Here is a 20,306-nt window from a genome sequence, read left to right as displayed (position 1 = left end):
TCAATGCTAAAGATCGTTGACAGGCGACCTGTTCTCTGCCTGTCCCGCTGGCTCAAGAGCAGAGCAGGGGGCATTTCCACCAGACACAGCTGTGTGATCAGCTGCTGACAATCCTGCAAGATGTCCACAAAAGTCAATGTAAGTCACTCCCTCCAGCCAAGACAATCAGGTGAGGCATCAGAGAGCCTCTGTGGAAATTATGGGATGCCGTCCAGAGCCCACGTCCAAGGTTGGCAAAGACGCAGGGCTGGTGTCAGGACTCCTGACGTGTGTGTGTGCAAGATCCCTCAGGATGAGAGGAGATTCTGGGCTGTGGTGATAATCCAGCCAGCAGGCTCAGTGGTCTCCTCTCATTCGTGACCTTTCTTACTGTTCTCTTGTTCTGAATTAATAGCTCAGCCGGATTCAATTCCCAAAGGGCCTCTGGCCCAAGGACCCTGGAGCACAACACCCCTGGATCAGCCGACTTGTAACCCAGCTCCCATGAAAAGGTCAGATCCATCTGCACGGATTTGCATGTGCAGAGCAGGTCACAAGCACCTTGTATGGCAAATCTCTCCCTGCCTCCCAGGCCCGATCAATTAGATTCAAATTATGGAAATTTCCCTTTTGTGAAAAACCCCAATGCCTGCAGCCCGTCATTAGCAGAGGGAAACGATTTGTCCACTGTGAAACTGAGAACTTTAGCGGAAGTCATTAGATAGACCTTTAACTTTCTGGAGGCCGTGAGTCAGTTACAAATTGAAAAGGTGCCTCGGAGACAGAGGGTTGCCTTCAGTCTGGGCATTAACATTCCAGACGCCATTTGTGTCGGATTCCATCGCGGTAAACATCTGTGCGCTGGAAAAGTTATTTGATGCATTTCAGGTTCAGGAGCAAATTCAGCTGCTGGCTCATGGTCTGAGACTGTGGTGGTGCCGGAGCTGAGATTGTATAAAACAGAGAAATGTCTCACATCTGCATCAGCTATCTGCTTCTACAAAACGTTTTCCCTCTCGGCGACAGATGAAAGGAAAGACAGCACGCACAATAATATAATATTCTGTACATTCGAACAATATTCTAATGTAGCAATAAGAGATGACATGGATGTAATGCAACATTCCATTGGAGTTTTTATTGTGGTTATCAGAAAAAAGTTATGTTTGGAACGAGAGTCCCCGGTCCTTGGGAAAACAGAACAGCCTGCAGCACACAGAGAAGACTCTGTGAGCTTGTAAAGAGATCGTGCCCATCGGCATGTTTCTGTGTTCAGTCTTGTCCACTGGGTGGGAAGCAGCTCTGGAGCCATGTCTGTTCCTGCCACAGCGCCCCACCGAGTCTCTGCACGGCGTTCTCAATAAAAACAGCCCTGCGGGGACTGTCTAAGCGATCACTGTTGCTCTGTTCTATGGCACGGTCTTCCCCAGCGGCGACACCCTTGACAGTAAACCTAAGGCCCGGTGACTCCTGCCTTTCTTCCTTTTACGATGTTTGGAAAGTAGGATACCCTCTGCGCTCTCTTGACGCAGCCTGCAAAACAAAACGGCTGAACTGAATTTCCGAACGGAAGACCGGATTCCGGACCGGAGGCGAGTTCCAGTTTGCGGCCCCGAGTGGAGGCCCAGACTGCTGTAGTTCTTAGAAGAGGGCTGCTCAGGGAACTCAGATGTCCCATCTTGTCCTATGATATAGCCAGCAGCCATATCACTCTGCAACTCACAGCTGGCAGCCCACTGGAGCTCAGCAGGTGTGAGCCTGGTCAGTACCTGGATGGGAGCAAACTAAGGTTGCTGCTGGAAGAGGTGTTAGTGGGGCCAGCAGGGGGCGCTCACCCTGTGGTCCGTGTGGGACCTAGTGCCCCAGTATAGTGACGGGGACACTATACTGTAAACAGGCCCCGTCCTTCGGGTGAGATGTAAAACCGGTCATTAAAAATCCCAGGGCGTTTCTCGAAAAGAGTAGGGGTGTGACCCTGGCGTCCTGGCCAGATTTCCCATTGGCCCTTACCAATCATGGCCTCCTAATAATCCCCATCTATGAATTGGCTACATTACTCTGCTCTCCTCCCCACTGAGAGCTGATGTGTGGCGCAGTATGGCCAAGTGGGGCTGCACATTGGTGGTGGTGGTAGAGGGGATCCCCATTACCTGTAAATCACTTTGAGTGGAGTGTCCAGAAAAGTGCTATTAATAAGCAATCATCATGATTATTTTTAGCACCCTGACGCCTCAGGCTTAATTGCTTAGTAAACAGTGGCTCTGATGCAAAGCTCTCCTTCGTGGGAAAGGAAGCCTGCTCTGTTGGCAGAGTGGTGCAAAGTTGCACAGCAGCCCCAGCCAGCACTGGAGGGGGGAGGGAACAATGGGGACAGGAGAACAATGACAGGAGAGGCTGGCGCAGGGTGTCTCTGCGACTGGTCTCACCCTTTCACAGCCTGCGGGCGGGGTGACGAGCTCACAGATCCTCCAGAACATTCAGATCCGCCTCCATTCCTGCAGCCCGGGCTCTCTGGGCATTTTCTTCCTGGTGGAGCCCTGAACGGCTGAACTGGATCAGGGACCAGCCGCCACCAGCAGGGTCTTCACAGCCAGGGGGACGCCCATAGGAAATGGAACAGGCTCTGCTGTGCACAGGACCCTTGAACAGATGCCAGTTCAACGTGCACCTAAAGGCTCTGCTGACAGGCACCCAGACCTGCTGAGCCCCATCATGGTGTCTGGAGTGGCAGCTGGTTGGACAGGCAGTGTCCTCATATTTCCCCGTGGGCTTCTCTCACCACATTCCTGGCCGCACCCTGGCCATTGTCACTCTGTGCTCGGGGCCGAATCCAGACACGCCCTCCTCCTTGCCGCTCCCTGCCTCCAAGCCCTGTCTTTCTCTCTCTCTCTTTTGCGCCGTCTCTGATTTCTCTCTTAGTGCTCAGGGCGGGACTTCCCTTCTTTTTAACCCATCCGTCACCATCCTTCTGTACCCGTGATTGGCTGGAGTCTCGTGGCCCTGCCCACCGACAGACAGTCTCTGGTTTTTCTTTTGGAAGGACTTTAATATAGAACACCCCATCCATTTGTTTTTTTAAACAACCGCTTCTTCCAATTCAGGGTCTTGGAAGCTGGAGCCTGTCCGGGAAAGCAACGGTCACAAGGCAGGATTCACCCTGGATGGGATGGCAGCCCACTGCAGGGCAGAAACACAGACAAACGCAGACGTGCACACACTCTCACCAGGGCCAGTTTTCCCAGACGCCCATTATCCTAGAGGAAACCCATGTGAACATGAGGAGACCATGCAAACTCCCCACAGACAGCACCCCAGGAGCCGAACCCAGTGCCCCAGTGCTGCCAGGCAGCAAATGCTAACCACCATGCCTTGTAGAAAAATCTCAAACTCCAATTTCCTCTTCCAGAACTAGAAGCTGTGTTGGCCTCTCTTATAGGTCAGTAAGCTACAGATATTCAGCTGTTATCTTCTAATTACATTTACTGACGACTAGGAGCAGCTGAGTGTTGTTTGCAAAAGGATGATTAGGGCACAGGTATGAAGACAGAGATGTGCAAACAGCCTCTGTGTCTTAACTGTAGAAAAAAATATTTAGCTACAGTATGTAGTAAAGATCAAATTCCCTCTTAAACATCACACCTGTCAATATCCAGACCAGTATAAAACACTACTTCTCGGTTATTAATACATAGCAAGGGACGAAGCAGTCTTTCACTCCTCCCCCTGTGTGCTGTGGGGGTGCTGGGGTGTCACTGAGGTGGGTCTGCAGTTTGCTTGCTGAATGAAGTTGGTCCCCTCCTGCACATGATCCTTTGGGATGGAAAGTGCTGTAGGACTGCAAAAGGATGTTGTTATTATTAATATCCATCCATTTTCTTCAATTAATTTCAGTGTCGCAGGGGAGCCCCAGCCTATCCCGGCAATTATTATTAATAATGTTAATATTAATCATTAATAAATGCATACGCATGAAAGCGCTGTACAAATATTCTATCTCTGCAGCCCCATGTGAGCCAGACAGTGTGCTGGTTTTTAATTCCACCAGGGCTCTTAATTGCTTAGTGAAAACAATTAATCAATTATAGAATTCTAAGGATATCCTGGCCCGCTCACACCCTCACAGCTCCTTATCAATTGTGAATCAAATCAGTGTGGGGGGAATCGAGGTCACACCTGGGTAATGACACAGCTCGGGCTCAAAGTGATACCATCTGAAAAGAATGAATGCGCATTCTGAGATCCTGTCTCACCTGAGAGTTAGATTCTTATCTAAAGTGTATTCATTCAGGCGTTCCCTGGTTTCGATCCCTGGGACTGACACACTTTTTTCATTGTGGCTGAGCTCTTCTCCCGCTTGGTTTGAATGTGTGTGTGTTTCATCCACACAGAGGTGGGAGATTTGAAGGTAGTGCAGGGCAACAGCCAAAAAGCCACTTCCTACAAGTTTTGGAGCTGGAAACAATGAGCAGACTTCAAATTAAACCTGATATTAGGTCTGCAATTATGTAACTGACTGCTTATGGGAAACAGAAATCACATGTATGGGGATTCCCAGCACCAGGATTAGAAAAACCCCAGTATTAACTGGTTTCCCTAGTCAGTAGGGATCTGTCAAATCTGTTGGATTGTGATCTAATTTGAAGAATATTGTTGTAAAGAACAAGGGTTTGCAATGACAGACTACAGCAGTGATTGCAGGAAGGCAGGAATATGCAGGCACACACACTGGATGGTGGGTCTCTTCCACCCTTTTCCACTTCTGCAGGCAGGGCTACTGGGCGGGTTATCTTGTCCTCAGCTCGTTTGTGGTACAAAATCACAGCCAACAGGCACGGACAGCCAGTTCCAGGAAAGACCAAGATCTCTTTCTGTAGAATACGGCTCCTGTCGTCCGTGACTCACTTGGAAGACTGGAGACTGAAAAAAACTCTCCTGTTGTCATGTTGCAAAGGCAACGTTTTGAAAAGAAAGTGCAATCGGCCATTCAGTTTCCCGGTGATCTGTCCAGGGCAGAGGACAGATTAGGTTCTCAGAATTCAAGGTGTGTTCCCTGTTCAACTCCCCCCCCTCCACCCCCAACAGTGTGCAGCAGCTCTTTTCCAGTGAGGTGTGTTGGGTGGAGCACTAGCTCAGCTGTTTACACAATCTGAACCACTGTGATCAGGCACAGAGAATAACAACCTGATACAGGTGTCCTGTAGTCACTGTGGGTATGGGCATTGGACACCCTGGCAGTTACCTTTCAAATGTATTAAGCCCTTCTACTTTCCCCTATTCTACATCATCCAGATGTACAGTAATATACATGTTCTAGATGAAAATCGAATATCTGTAGGTAGGATCCATGATTTTCCTTTTTTCCCTCTGTGCAAGGACATGTAGGACAAGAGAGCCTAAATGTAGTAACAGACTTGAAAGCAGCCTCACTGAAGTGTGCAGACTGATCCTACACATGAAAATTGTCGTGGCAGAGAGTGCCCTGTTCCTGTCCTTCGACCATGCAATCGAACATCTGCCCTGTTTCGGTATTCATTTCTTTCAGGCGGCCACCAAAATTGGACATGCCTTTGGTCACCACCATGCAACAAAAGGCAACAAGATTTCCATGGTTCTCTAACTCACTTGAATTTTTGTTCCCCCCTCCACAAGGTGTTATGACAGAGGGCAAAACTGGCATAAGCTGTGCCCCTCCCACCTTATCCACCCCACCCAGTTCCAGGTTTTGTTGTACATTTGCAGAGCTCCCAGAGTCTGTGGCTCTCCTTTGCCTTTGTCATTTTCTCTGAGCAAATGACTAATGTCTTTCTCGCAGCTCAGAGCAGTTACAGTACACCCTAGACCGGCAACGTTTTGCAGTTCGTTTCAGAAGTATTACGCTATGATCCTTGGGACAAGTCTCACTCTTTCTCAAGTCTCAGTGCCACAGCAAAGTCAGGCATAGATATCAGAACAGAGAAAGTTTACAAGCGAGAGGAGGGCCCTACAGCTTAGCTGAATAGGGGTCTAAGTAGCTAGTAGCCAAGGTGATGGCTTTTGCAACATGCCTGGGTAGCTTGTCACATGCGTCAGAAGGCCTCCAGTCGAAACTGTCAGCACCTTCAGGTTCCTCGGCCTCCAGATCACTGACAGGCTGAGCTGGTCAGAGAATACAGCAGCCATCCTCACTGAAGCCCACCAGCGCCTTCACTTCCTGTTAAGGAAGTGGGGGATGAGCAAGACAACACTCACCCATCTTTACCGTAGTACGATCGAGAGTGTCCTGACTGCTGGTATTACGGTGTGGTTACGGTGGAGCCACAGTACAGGACGGAAAAGCCAGACAGAGGGTTGTGAGGTCCGCGCAGAAAATCACGAGGACCGAGCTACCCTCCATCGACCGGATATATCTCGACCGCTGCCACAACTGGGCTCGAGCTATACTTCGGGACCTGATTCACCCTGGCCATGATCTGCTTTCACCCCTGGGTTCTGGCAGGAGGTATCGCAGTATCAGAACACTGACCGATAGATTCAAAAACAGTTTCTTCCCCCAAGCAGCCCGCATCATAAACAGCTCAAATTAGCACCTGCACATATGAGCACGTGCACTTTAGGGTACTGCACTGTTGGCACTATGTCCTGTCTCGGCTGTATGCTAACATCATTTGTCTAAATTGATTGTCCATGCCTGTTTGTCGTTTGTGCCTATTTTGTTTTCTCTAATGTTACTGGGTACAGCTGAACGGGTAAGCATTCCAGTACACTTGCTGTACGTGGCACATAAAGAAATCCTGAATCTCGAGGAAGTGTCACACTAACAGTCCAAAGCAAGTCACTAAAAAAAGCCGTATTTGTCAGTGCCAGTACACGGCCACAATCGTGAGGCGCTTTGGTTAGAAGAGTCAGCCCAATTCATTATTAAAAACCCTTTTTTTTTTCCTTTTTCTCACTCCGGTTAATTTTTTTTTTCCCGTTTGCTTAATGGCATCCTCGCCAGTCGCAGGCCCCTTCGCCGGCTTTCCAGGTGGCGACGGTAACGATAGCAAGCAAAGCTGCCATCACCTGACACTGCCAGCTCCCCTTACCCAGGTTAATATTTAACAGCCGTTCGCTTGGATACAGGGCAGAGCCCAGGAAAACAAAAGCCTGCCCTCGCTGCCCGCTCAGCACACAGCTGGCTCGGGAAGGCGCTGGAGGATGTGATAACCACAAGCAGTTGGCACCCTGCTGGGCCATGTGCTTTGAAGACTTATCTTTGACAAATACCTCAAGTTTAGCAAACGACATTTATTACACTTAACCTGAGAACAGCCCTACTTTAGGTGTGGTGTGCCGAATAATAAGAAGGGCTGTTACATCCGTATTGAAGAATACTCAGGAACATCTGAGCCCTCCACCACATGAATGAAGGCTTTTCAAACTCCAAAGCAGGCTGACTCACTGGAAAGCACCTGCATTTCGATTTTGCTTTCATTTTTATTTCACCTTCATTTAATCTCTGCAACCCCGTGAAGCAAATGCTACTTATAAATACAGGCAGTCTTTTTTTCCACGGATTGCATAATTCTTAACTCGAGTGAAAGCGACTCGGGTGGCCTCTGGCTCCATTTACTGGAAAACCAGGATTAGAGAACTTAATTATGAGAGAACAGTGGCTCTGGCTCCTGGCAGTATAATACTGAGCGATCTTCCCCTCCCAGATTGCACTGCACTAATATTTACTCAAGTCACAAGGGGCTGGACTTAATGTTCAACTTGGCCGAGAGAGATAGTGAGTTAGGCAGAGAGAAAGAGCTTGTGTGTGTGTGTGTGTGTTAGCCGGGCGCGTGTGACTGACAGAGAGAGAGGGGAGAGTCACACACCTGCTGCCACACACCTGATTCTCCCGGGGGAATCGACACACGCCGAAAGAGAAACAAGGACACCAGCCCGGAGAGGGAGAAAAGTACAAGAAAGAGGAAAGTGCAGATCGGAGAATTAAAACAGAAAGATTTGCTCCTGGTTTTATCCTGGGGGGACTGGGAAAGGTGAACAGAGCCATGATTGGGCAGCAGCCTGCTGACAGCCACCCTGCCCCCGTGCTGTAGCTCTCCCCCAGCTCTCCGCCTGACAGAAGACGTCCCAGGCTCCCGGAGGACAGTAGCACCTTAACTCTCTTCACATCCAGGTGAGGGCCTCGTTTCTGCCACCTATCTGGGCATCAGTGCTCTGGGCTCAAGTTCTCCCTCTGTCGCCCCTGTTGAAGCTGCTCTAGTCACACAGGTGGCGATACTGGTCCTGTCTGTCCTGGTGCCTTTTAAAGGCTGTTTTAAAGTGGGAGCATACGTTTGGAATCGGCTAATAGCATGTTTACCCAGTGCTGACTTTTCCGTATCAATGCTTGCAATCCAGGCTTCTCAGTGACTTGCTGAGACAGAGCCTTTGTGTGCCTGTTTTTGTAATACCCAGATATATGGAAGTTATAGAAACTGACAGCACTACTTTTTAATTTGATGCTCAATCCTGCACTCAGCTGCTTATGTCCGGGGAAGAATACAATTGTTTTGTCTTTCGTTTGACCCTATGGAGGGGATGCCCCAAGGCCTCGCCTTCAGGCGCATCGGAATTCCCTGCTTCCCAGAAAAATTCCAAGAGGGAAAGGTTTCAGGGTCAGATTTTGTGAAGGCACCATTAACAAGCCTTTCATTTTATTCCAGCGTGTTTAGGACTAAAGTGGAATCACGCTGAGAGGCATTTATTTACATCATGCAAATGCTGAGCCGTACTTCCGTTCTTTAGTACTACTTACTGCTGAGTGATCAGAGAGCGACACACACTGCAAATGGCAGCAGATTGTGTTCCGTTTCTTAAGCCAACGGGTCTGCTGGCGTAGGCTGTGGTTGGTCACGGACTCAGCCTTTGCAATGTTAATGAAGTATCATGGCTCACGCATATCCCGATACAGTGGGCACCCTCTTCGGTTACCTCTTGCACAGGACAGCAGGTGGACAGGGCTCTGTTCGCTGAGGCTGGTAAAAGTGTCGCAAGGCAGAGGATGACATGGAATATGTGATGCAATTGGGAAATGGTAGCAAGGCAAAGGAAATGCATGGTAAAAGGAAAACCACAGCAATCCTCCGAACTACAGGACTGCCGTGCAGAGCAGTGCCAAACGGATCAGGGAGTAAGACTACAGGACACCCGCGTCCTTCAGTTTTTATTTTAGCTGGGCTCCAAATTGCTTCATTGAATTTACTTAGACATTTTCCAATGTCTTTTTTTGAGTTTGTGGTAAAAATCCCTCGATCAGGGATTCTCACAAGGGTAATTAAAAAGCTTCAATGCAGCCAGCAGTTACTTCATGTCGTTATACCGCCCAGAGTTCACACCAGGGAAGAGTCTTTCCATGGCGAGATGGGTGAGCCTTTAAGGGGCAAATCGTTGAGAGAACTGGGTGAGAGGTCGTGACACTGTGACCTCCCATCCTGCAGGCTCTGCCGTCTGTGAGTGAAGAGGGGGTCGGGTGGGGACATGTTCACCATTTACATTTATATTTGATTTCTAATCGAAACCACCAGAATGTAACGTCTTCATGATTACCTGGAGGGAGGAGGGGTGCGTCCATCGGGCACACACCTCAGGATCTCTCTGCTTGAAGAAGCAGGTGACCAATATAACAGCTTTAATATGTAACCAGGGCTGTGGGTGAGCCTGCCCTGTGGATGAATAACTGAAATCATCTAGCTTTGTGCCACTTTGGACCTGATGTAACCATTAATGTGCAAGCGTCCTTTCCAACACGGATAATAAAACCAGACAAGAGCTGCAGGGCTGAGAGTTCACAGGCATTGAAACGTCAGCAGCTCCTGTAAATCAAAGCACAAAACGCACACTTCCTCCTTGGAAGAAATTAGCAGAGGTCAGGTACCGAGCTGAGCAGTGAGGTTTGGGACACAGGGCAGCCGAAGGATAATTGTGTAGTAAGAATGAGGATTAGCGATAAAGCAGTGGGTCAGCTGCAGGTTTTAATTACTTGCAGCTTGGTGGTTGGTCATTGACAGACTACAGAGGAAGGCTCCCACAGCCTCTTACCAGGAAACAGAGCTTCTCAACAATGACTCAAACTCCCTGCCGAGGCAGATGACAGCTTGGCATCGAATTCACTGACCTCTGCTTGCGTGCACAGCTCAGCCCGAGCTCCCGAAACACGACGAGACTGGTGACCCGCTCTGTCTCTGTCTAGTGACGGATATCTGAATCCAGCATGTACTGGAATTGATTTAAAGATCTTCTTCTTCTTCTTTTTCACAGCCTCAGTCCCAGACTGTCCTGGGGTCAGCTGCTTTGGTTGCTCTTCTCCACTTGTCTCTGTCGAGCACATCTTCCTCACTCACTTCACATACCTCCATATCTTTTCTCACACAATCTATCCATCTCTTTCTAGGCCTGCCTCTTCCCCTGTTACCTTCCACCTCAAATTCCATTACCCTCTTTGTTACTTCCTCAACGTCCCTCCTCATGATATGTCCATACCACCGTAACCTCGCCTCTCGCATCTTCTCAACCACATCCACCACCCTACATCGTCTACGGATTTCTTCATTTCTGAATTGATTTAAGGATGAATAGCAAAAATTGAGACAATTAAGACTACAATAAAATAATAAGAATATAATAAAAGGATTTGTTAACAGTCATAAATATAATATCCTTACACTTATATAGCGCTTTTCTGGATACTCCACTCAAAGCGCTTTACAGGTCATGGGGATCCCCTCCACCACCACCAGTGTGCAGCCCCACCTGGATGATGCAACAGTAGCCATAGTGCACCAGTACACTCCCCACACACCAGCTCTCAGTAGGGAGGAGAACAGAGTGATGAAGCCAGTTCAGAGAGGGGGATTATTAGGAGGTCATGACTGGTAAAGGCCAGGGGGGAATTTGCCAAGCACACCAGGATTATCACCCCTAATTTAATAACCACTGAGAGTCTCATCCAAAGGACGGCACCTTTTTTTACCCAATCTAACCATAGACTCAAACTATAAGGCTAGGTACACAAAACATGGCCCAAACACTTTGGCTAAAAAAAACCCCGCTGATCCTTACTATGTTGGACAAAATCCACGTTCTTTTCCAAAGTTCGCGTTCTTGAGCACCATGTCTGCGAGAGATTTCGTATTTTCATTGGTGATCACAATTTGTTGTTAGTCTGGGTCTCCAGCTGATACCTGTGAAAGACTGCAAGTTACAGGGAAGGTAAGGTAACATTCAGAACTAGGAGGCCATTTTGCAATCCAGGAGGAGAATTCACGTCTCCGCAGAGAGGAGGAATTCCAGTATCTTCTCTTTATCAGGGGAAGGACAGACCGATGGGCACAAGTTGGGGAACACATGATATATCGTTATCCCAAAACTATTACAGATTCACTCTACAGTTTGCATAGAAGGCCAACAAGACAGTGGAAGATACTGCTAACATGAGCCTTCACTACATTTCGCAATATCTGGAATTCCCAGACGCGTACGCAAAAATTGTTTTTGCAATTTTCAGGTCTGCATTCAATTCTCACATTCTGGAATTCCTTTACCATAAATTGTTACGGTATAATGTTCCGCCTTCCATCCACCACAGCAAACACAGCCTCTGCCCTTCCTTCTCCTCACGGCTAACAGGGAAGAACAGGACCTGTGCTTCAGGTCAAGGAGAAAAGGCGCCACCTTGTGGCAACAACCTGACCCTTGAACTTTGCCCTTGGCGCGTCTGTAGGCAAGACTCCTGTTGTGGCAGGCCGTTATCAAACCAGGGAAAAATGACTAGGTAGCATATTTTTTAACATTTCAGTGTTTGTACTCTAATCACAACAGAGGAAGAATGAATAACTAGCATGATTAAGGAGTCTCCTGAATGTGTACAGGTTGTTAAGAAAATAAGAACAGTTATGAACAAGAGAAGGCCATTCAGTCAGCTTAGCCCATTCGGTAATCAGTAGTTATTCATTCTTCCTGTGTTGTGGTAAGAGTAAAAACACTGAAATGTTAAAAAAATTTCAAGTGGCATACCATAGAAATGGTCGGCTTCATCAATATGGCTGGGCAGCTTGTTCCAAAGTCCCACAACACACTGGAGAAAATAGTGCCTCCTGTCCTGTTTCCACCTGTGTGTTTGTGTTTCTCTGTTCGATCCTGGTGTCCTGGGGGTTTCCTGAGTGGAGCCGGCAGTGTGCTGTAGTGAGAGGATGAGTGCCACAGTCATGACGTGGCAGTGCCTCCAGAGAAGAAAAGATTTGTAAAGCTTTACGAACAATGTGGCCACACGAAGCAGTCATGATGTAAAAGATGCAACACTTTGTTTCTCAACCTTTCGACGGGCGCTCAGACTGCAAGTGGACCCACAGCACGAACGCGATTCAATCGGTAGTGTGACAGAAGGTTCCAGCAGCGATCAGCGCTGGGCTGTGGTCTGGGAGTCGAGGAACATGCTGTAATGGGAGCTGGTCTGGGCTCCTGTGAAGCGGAGTTCAGGACCCTATGCAGACGGTATAATCTAGAAGTAAATGGAGAAGGACGACAGGGAGGAGACGTAGAGGAATCAGGACTGGGTTGACAGATGGGGGGGGGGGCGTGAAGGCGTTGATCCGGTACTCGGGGGGGTGAGGCAGGCAAACAAGTCCAAAGAGTCCAAGGGGGAAGTCTGGGGCACAGTCCAGGGTCCATGTGCCGGGAGAACCATCCAAGACAGACAGAGTTTAAATCCGGAATGGGATCCAGAACAGGAACAAGGAGTTAAAACAGGGTAACGAGGCCAGGCGCTCCGAGCCCCGGACTCAGACGGTCAGGACGCCGTCTTGAAGCCTCTCCTAGAGTCTTTCCGGGCGTCCATCTTCCAATGCTGAGCCAGGAATAGTGGGAGTACCAGGCTTAAATAATAACGGGGGCAGGCGCACTTAATAAACTAAAATACAAAAGGGTATTGTATTTTAGAGGAGGGATGACGATCGTGACACGTGCATTTAAAACACCATTGAGGACTTGAGAGCTGAAAAAGCACTGTCTGCAGATGCAGCTCAGTCGAGTGGTCCTGGTCTATTTCTGTGTTTTGTTGTGTAGTGCTGAAGACCGAGTCATGGCTGTGTTTTTTACCCTCGTCCAAGGAAAGCAGTACGCTAAGATCTAAATTCTAAAAGCAGAGGGGATAAAAAAAATCCATTCTGATTCTGATGCTGATGGTACAGAGGAGCCACCCCCATGCTGCTTCGCCGCATTGCCAACATGACTCTGAGGACCTGGCCGGGCGCGAAGTGGTCGTCAAGGTTGTCGAGTGACACGAAATGCCACCGATCGCGTGGGGTCCAGAGCACGGCGATATCAGCCTCTGTAACATTCAAATGCCATGCAAAAGACCGGGCAGGAAAAAAAAAATCACTGGGACGAGGAAGTCAGCTGAGCTGTGCAGGCTTTTCTTTGGAGAGGGAACAGTGAGGGCTTGTCGGTCCTTTCAGTTGAATCCCGCTGCTGCAGGCTGGCCGATTAGACTGCGGAAAACTGATAAGCCGTGGCGCTTTCACACGCATTCAAATTTGCTCCAGACCGGCAACCGCAGAGGCCGATAACCAAAACGTAATGGGCCACTTGCACCCGCAGCGGGATGGCAAACTTGAACAACAGCTGGGCGGCGCATATTTAGACTCCAGCAGGCCTTTTCAATCTGTTCCATTGCAGAGGTGTCTTAGTGAAGTGCTAATGCAGCCAGCAGCTCCATCACTCCGCAACTCACGGCTGGCAGCCCACTGGAGCTCAGCAGGTGTGAGCCTGGTCAGTACCTGGATGGGAGACCTCCTGGGAGAAACTAAGGCTGCTGCTGGAAGAGGTGTTAGTGGGGCCAGCAGGGGGCACTCACCCTGTGGTCTGTGTGGGTCCTAATGCCCCAGTATAGCGACGGGGACACTAGACTGTAAAAAGGTACTGTCGTTCAGATGAGAAGTTAAACCGAGGTCCTGACTCTCTGTGGTCATTAAAAATCCCAGGGCTCTTCTCTAAAAGAGTAGGGGTGTAACCCCGGTGTCCTGGCCAAATTTCCCCCTGGCCTTTACCAATCACGGCTTCCTAATAACCCCCATTCCTGAACTGGCTTCATCACTCTGCTCTCCTCCCCACTGGCGCTCACCCTGCTGTTTGTGTGGGTCCTAATGCCCTGGTATAGCGACGGGCAATGATATACTGTAAAAAAGGCACCATCCTTCGGATGAGACGTAAAACTGAGATTCTGACTCTCTGTGGTCATTAAAAAATTCCAGGGTGTCTCTTGAAAAGAGTAGGGGTGTTACCGTGGCTTCTTGGCCTAATTTCCCCCTGGCCTTTACCCATCATGGCCTCCTAATTAACCCCATCTCTGAACTGGCTTCATCACTCTGCTCTGAGAGCTGCTGTGTGGGGAGCGGACTGGCGCATCATCCAGGTGGAGCTACCATTACCTGTGAATCACTTTGAGTGGAGTGTCCAGAAAAGAGCAGGAATTATTATTATCATTAATTAGCAACAAATAATAAGATCAACTAAATAGCTAGGATGTCCAAGTAGGGATCTGCATCAGCACGCAAAGGAAGAGGTGGAGGCTTCTTTCATGCTGAAAGGTAAAGCAAAAAAACACTGTTTCAGCTGTGGAAACTTTACCTCTTCCTATTTAGGATGCCAGATTTGTTTCTGAAAAAATGACTGTATTTTTAATCCTTTATTTAATCAGGCAAATCAGTTGGTCGCTGATCATTCTCAGGTCATTTAAAATAAGGAACTGAAAACCACAGTCTACAGCAAGGCATTATACATGCATTATACTTGCTGGCGCACCTGGGTCAGCACTGCAACAGCTGTGACCCACCCAGGATGTGAACCTGCAACCCTCTTATCAAGAGTCTAAAGCACCTATCCATTACTGAACAAAGCTGCCGGATGAGTAATAATAATAATAATGATTAAAATACTATTTTGCCACCTGTGGTCATTGCATTGTTGCATCTTTCAGTGTTTTATTCGCATTTTGTATCCAGCCCAGGTCTGTCCATCTCTGGTCATGGCAGACCCCCAACACAGCTGGTGGAAGCTGACCTTCCTGCGCAAGAAGAAGTCGGAGTCCAAGGTCCTGTACGAGATTCCTGCCGAGTTCGGCAACAACCACGGCAACAAGGACGCTGGACACGCCCCTCCTGGTGGGGGCGGGGCCTTGGGCGGGCCAGGGGGCGTGGCCGAGGACAGCCAGCTCAACGCCCGCCTGGAGAAGATCGTGGACAAGAACGCCACCAGGGGGCGCCACGTGAAGGTCTCGCACTCCGGCCGCTTCAAGGAGAAGAAGAAGATCCGTGCCACGCTGGCGGAGAACCCCAACCTGTTCCCGGAGCACACGCACAGCGACGAGAACCACAAGGCCGAAAAATAGGGGGTGCAGGTGACGAGATCCTGGACTGGCATGGTCCAGGGTCTGGACACACAGTGCGCCTCCACAGGACACGGGCCGCAGCCCTTAATCGGTCCCGTACTGTATATGACACGTTCGGCCTTGGTTATCGATGAGTGGACTCGTGGGGAAGGACACAGACTACACCTGCTCCTGGCTGGCCTGTCCCCTGACCCCCTCCCAAACAGCATTTCCTGTTTCCTGCTTCTGGGTGATTTGCTCCAACACTGTTCTACTGCTGCATGGGGCAGGAAAGGCTTCCTGTGGCCCATTGTTGAGGCCCAGCTGGAAGGCACACTACAGGTACAGAAATGTACCCCTCAATCCCATCCTAGTTCAACTGCAATCGCTTGAGTCCCAGGATTCCCCTGGCCTTGCAGATGGCCTCCTCCTGCTGCTCAGTCTGATGTCCACTTCAGTCGAGATGCTGGAAGGCCAAGACCCTCAGTGTTGAGCTTACTGAATGAAACTACACAGCTCAGCTGGAGTAGACAGCTTCATAACGGAAGGGGATCTGCAACGCTATTTTCATATTTCGGGGTTAGAAAGAATCAGCATTGACGAGCGCATTTCAAACCACAATGAAAGTTAAAAGTACACAGAAACTTTCAAAACCTCCAATTTACATCACAAAATAGACTACATTTCCAGCTATGCACAGCGCGATATTCTGCGATTCAGAACAAAGCAACAAAATTTCTGGTGACATGATTCAACCCTATTACACTTTAAACAAGCAGGCTTGTTAATACATCTCTTTTAATCCAACAGAAATATTGCTCTCGCCTTTGAGATTGTTTTGCAGACAAACACTACTTAGTTGTTAACTCTGCATGCAGATCACATTGGAACATTTATACAGTGAAACGTCCGCTGCGCAACCTGTACTACTTCTCTTGTACATCACAGTACATTAGTCATTTGACTAGCGAGCAGGAAGGGCCCCATCACATCGCAAATTCTTGTGAACTTTGATCTCGCCCTTGACGAGACCAGGGGTTTGTGACAACACGGAGACTGTACAGTACTTTCACAAAGTTCACGATTTTGTGCTTCGTTCGAAATTCAGATTTTTTTTTCTATAACCTCAATGAATTTACTTTGTGACCTAGATATAATAACCAGTCTAGGAACCTAGGGCTGCAGCTTCCCTTTAACACTGTTGGTTTGCTTAAGAGCAGAGAAGGAAAGAGGAACGAGGAGTAAAATCTCAGGTTAGGTGTGCACCGAGCTGAAAAATGAACCTTCATCTTTGAAAAGGAGAGGGAGAAGAAAGAAACCTCCCAAAAATCATATTCAATCATATTAAAAATTAAATCAACATAAAAGGTGCCAGTCAATTTGGGCCACTTGCTGAATTTGCTAATATTGTACCGTACAGTTCAAGGTGCTGCCAAGCAAAAATAAGGTTTACAAGAGGTAACCCTGTGCTCCTGATTCCACCCTCTGGATTTGATTGGCTCCCTGCACACTGGGGGCACCTGCCCACTAAATACCTGTAGGTCTGATTCCCTGCTCTCATTCCCAGCTGTGGGAATGTGAGCACAGAAATAAATATACTCTCACCTGAGGCCTGTGTCTGGAGAGAGAGATCGCTGTTGTTTGGCTCTGACAAGTCACCAAACGTTCAACCTGTGTGCAATTCCTGTTCACAGAACTCATGACAGTGGATTCAAATCACGATTTCACAATGAGAGAGTGAGGAGACAGGGAGCAGAGCTCTCACACACTGGCACCCCCTGAACAAAGACAAGCACCCTACCAAAGCCAGCACCCTAGGTGGGTTCCAACACCATAATGCAGGGAATACAAAACTAAAACACCTAATCCTAATCCCTCAGTTCCCATGTTAAATATTTAAATTGGTACATAAAGATAAGATTACATTTTAATAAACTTCAGTATACACAGAGGTTCCAAGCAGTGCAGTTGGTCAACCACCAATAACCTTTGACTGGCCTTGCTTCAGTATTTCTGTGGTGGAGTATCTGGAGTAACACCCTAAGAGAAAAAGACATTTTTATCGAGCCCCAAGAAATTTAGTTTTAAGAATTAGGACCACAATGATTAAAAGGGAATGGTATAAGCTTTTCATTTCTGAGCAAAATATACTGCGCGTCATTAGAAACACAACAAATGAGTATTTGAGCCAATACTTTTAATTCTTCCTAGTATATGTTCCCTGTGGTTTATGCTAAGGAGTAGAATGGATTTTAGAGGCAAAAAACTCAGAAAAAACAGTACTTCTCATCTCTTAAAAATACAATAGTTAAGCTTACTGATCTGGAGCTTTTTTGAGGTTAATAAAAAGCTGAAGGATTTTGGCAGTGGAACAGAAATAGCTTGGAGAGCTCGACTGCTAATCCCTCTGTCGGAGGGGAGCACAGATGAAGCACCAGGAGCCCGTGTGGCAAACCTTACCCAGATTAACTCAGAGCTGGGTTCACATCGCCCAGCTCGGAGACGTGGTGCCCCAAAGGAGATTAAAAAACAATGAATTTCTTTACATTAACAATCTCAAAAACAAGTTTGGACAAGCTTTGCAAGCTTTCTATATTAATTGGTGGGGTTTTGTTTCACCAAGCATGACGGGACTTTCCCCAAAAGAGGTCTTGTATAATTGACACATGGCTAAGTTGTGGACAAAAGATCAGAATTAAATCACCCTTTCAGCTTCTCCCTGGACTGGGGAGAGGGAGCTGCTTCTGAGCAGAGCAGATGTGAAGTCCTTTCTCACACGGCTGGGTAGTTGGTTTCAACCCAAAGGTTTGTGGGCAGTGTGGAGCCAGCTACTCAGCCATGTTGTTGAAGCCGATACCCTGGCTTCGTTTGAGAAATGGCTGGATAAGATGCTTGGATCAATTATCTGCTAATGACCAAATAGGCTACGTACGTGGGCCAAACAAACTCTTCTCATTTGAAACCTTTTCTTATCGTTCTTACAGAAAGCGTTGTAAAGTAAGCTCTCTGTAAATGCGGTGATACTGAACACAGTAATATTGTCATCGTAACGTTGTAACATACAAATCTCCTTTCTTTCCCAATCCACTCAGCGGGGCCTGTGTTTCTGAGCTAAATGGCTGACTGCCACTGTCTTTCTTGAGATGTTTTCAGCGAATGACTTGACATCCACCCTAAAGATTCTGCATGCTGGCGTTTTGCTCTTGTGATGGCACCAGTACAGTACGGTGGGATAAGACTGGCACAACTAAACCAAGCGGTTGGAAATTCTAATCAGAAAACTAATCACAGGGGGAGCAGTCCTGGCATTGGGATTCCAATGAAGTGCAGGCTATTGCACTTCATTGCTCCAACCAATCCTTATCGAAATGATTATCTGCAGCACCTGCATTAATTAGGCAATTAAGGCTCAATGTATCACTTAATGTATTGGAACGTTTCAAGTATTGAAAGGGCATGGACTCCAGGAGCTAAGGTTTACCACCCTTGCTCTAGTACTTCTCCATATTCTGACTTAAACTTCTGTCTCCAATCATCGAAACTTGAATTATTTCCGAACAACGGGAAGCTAGCTCTGCAATGTGATTTTTTTTAGGTTATCATATTTATAGCTCGGTTTACTGTGTACGTTAGGGTTCTCAAGTTCAGTTCCTGGAAGGTCTGGTGTCGTCTGGTTTCTGTTCCACCTGAGCTCTCAGTTACATAGTTGGTGTAATTATTTAATTAGCTGCATAATCTCAGGCTCTGGTGTGTTTTATAAATAAGGTCTTTTACAGCAGTTCTAAGGTACAGTTAAGAAATATCCTTCAACTATTAAGGTATTTGTTTAATTGTCTGCTCAGGCTGGAACACAAACCAGAAGACACTAGGTTCTCCAGGAACAGAGTTTGATGTCTTTGTCTAAATAGCTTGTTTCAAAGACGGAGTCCTATTGAACACAGTTTTCACCCAGTTATTCTTACTGCAGTGACTGAAACATTCGTTAAAAAATTCTTTCTGAGTGTTTTGTCTGATGAACTGTTTTATACACTGTGCACCATGAAGTACTTTCTTTTTGTCTGAGAATTGCATGTGATAACCGATTTTGTAAAAATAAATATTTTATGTATTTTATAAATAAATAATGATTATACTGAAACCCCATTTTTCGTGAGGCCTGAATTGATTGGGAGCGAACCCTACAGCAGGGGTGACCTTCAAAATCCCTAGCCTGAAACCCCGCAGAGTGTTCAGGATTCACACCTGTCGTGAACCTCTGCAGGATACGTTCTCAACAGAGATTACTACCTGTCCGGCCTGCGTGTAGAATTAAGCGAGATCAGGTTGCAAATAACCCCATCCAGAGGTCATGCATAATAAGGCACCTGCTTGTTTACATAATCTCCGAGTCATTAAGCCTGGCTCGGGAGGAGAAATGAATGGCACGCACATATTGTTCTAGTAGACACAATAGCGCCCCATCCCATGCACCAGATACTCTCCACTGCTTCTCTCCGATAAGGCAATTACTGTACATGGGAGCGCTTGGTGTCGAATGAACCAGTTATGTAATCCCTATCTAGCCAGAGGGAGCAGATGCAGGGAGTAGATACAGAAGGTGGTGGGGAAAGCTGAGGCCATCACTGGTACAGAACTGCCTTCCATCCCCGCAAGTTTCAACACACGCAGCCTCAAAATGGCGAATAATATAGTCAAGATCTAACCCATCCTGGGAACGCCTGGGATTTAGGAGTATAAAAGCCCAGACCTCTAGGTTCAAAGAAAGCATTCTATCCCACAGCCACAAGACACCTAAACTCTACCTCTTAAATCCTTCTACCCCCCACTGACACCCCTCTCTTTTGCACTGATCTGAAAATACTGCCACTGCTGAATTTTGCACACAGTGCTATCTAAATGCTGGCTAAACTTAAACCAGTTATATCCTGTTCCCATCTCCAAGAACTGCAATGTC

General features: G+C 47.6%; 2 protein-coding genes across 2 annotated transcripts in view; one reads left to right on the top strand and one right to left on the bottom strand.

Moving 5' to 3' along the window:
* pdk2a (pyruvate dehydrogenase kinase 2a) overlaps nt 1-20,306 on the bottom strand; it is a 195,083-nt gene that overhangs the window by 116,737 nt on the left and 58,040 nt on the right. The window lies entirely within an intron of this gene.
* Nucleotides 7,361-19,495, top strand: prr15lb (proline rich 15 like b). The gene is made up of 2 exons (XM_088623076.1): nt 7,361-8,125; nt 14,988-19,495. The coding sequence occupies exon 2, from the start codon at nt 15,011-15,013 to the stop codon at nt 15,371-15,373; it is 363 nt and encodes a 120-aa protein (XP_088479202.1). The 5' UTR covers nt 7,361-8,125; nt 14,988-15,010; the 3' UTR covers nt 15,374-19,495.

This window comes from Lepisosteus platostomus, chromosome 28 (genome assembly GCF_059453375.1).
Source record: "Lepisosteus platostomus isolate fLepPlt1 chromosome 28, fLepPlt1.hap1, whole genome shotgun sequence".
NCBI lineage: Eukaryota > Metazoa > Chordata > Actinopteri > Semionotiformes > Lepisosteidae > Lepisosteus > Lepisosteus platostomus.
The sequence above is the reverse complement of the archived record's forward strand: the minus strand, read 5'-3'. Positions and strand labels throughout refer to the sequence as shown.

What these genes read in the sequence shown, in the direction of transcription:
- prr15lb (XM_088623076.1), top strand. Translation starts at nt 15,011, where the DNA reads ATGGCAGACCCCCAACACAGCTGGTGGAAGCTGACCTTCCTGCGCAAG.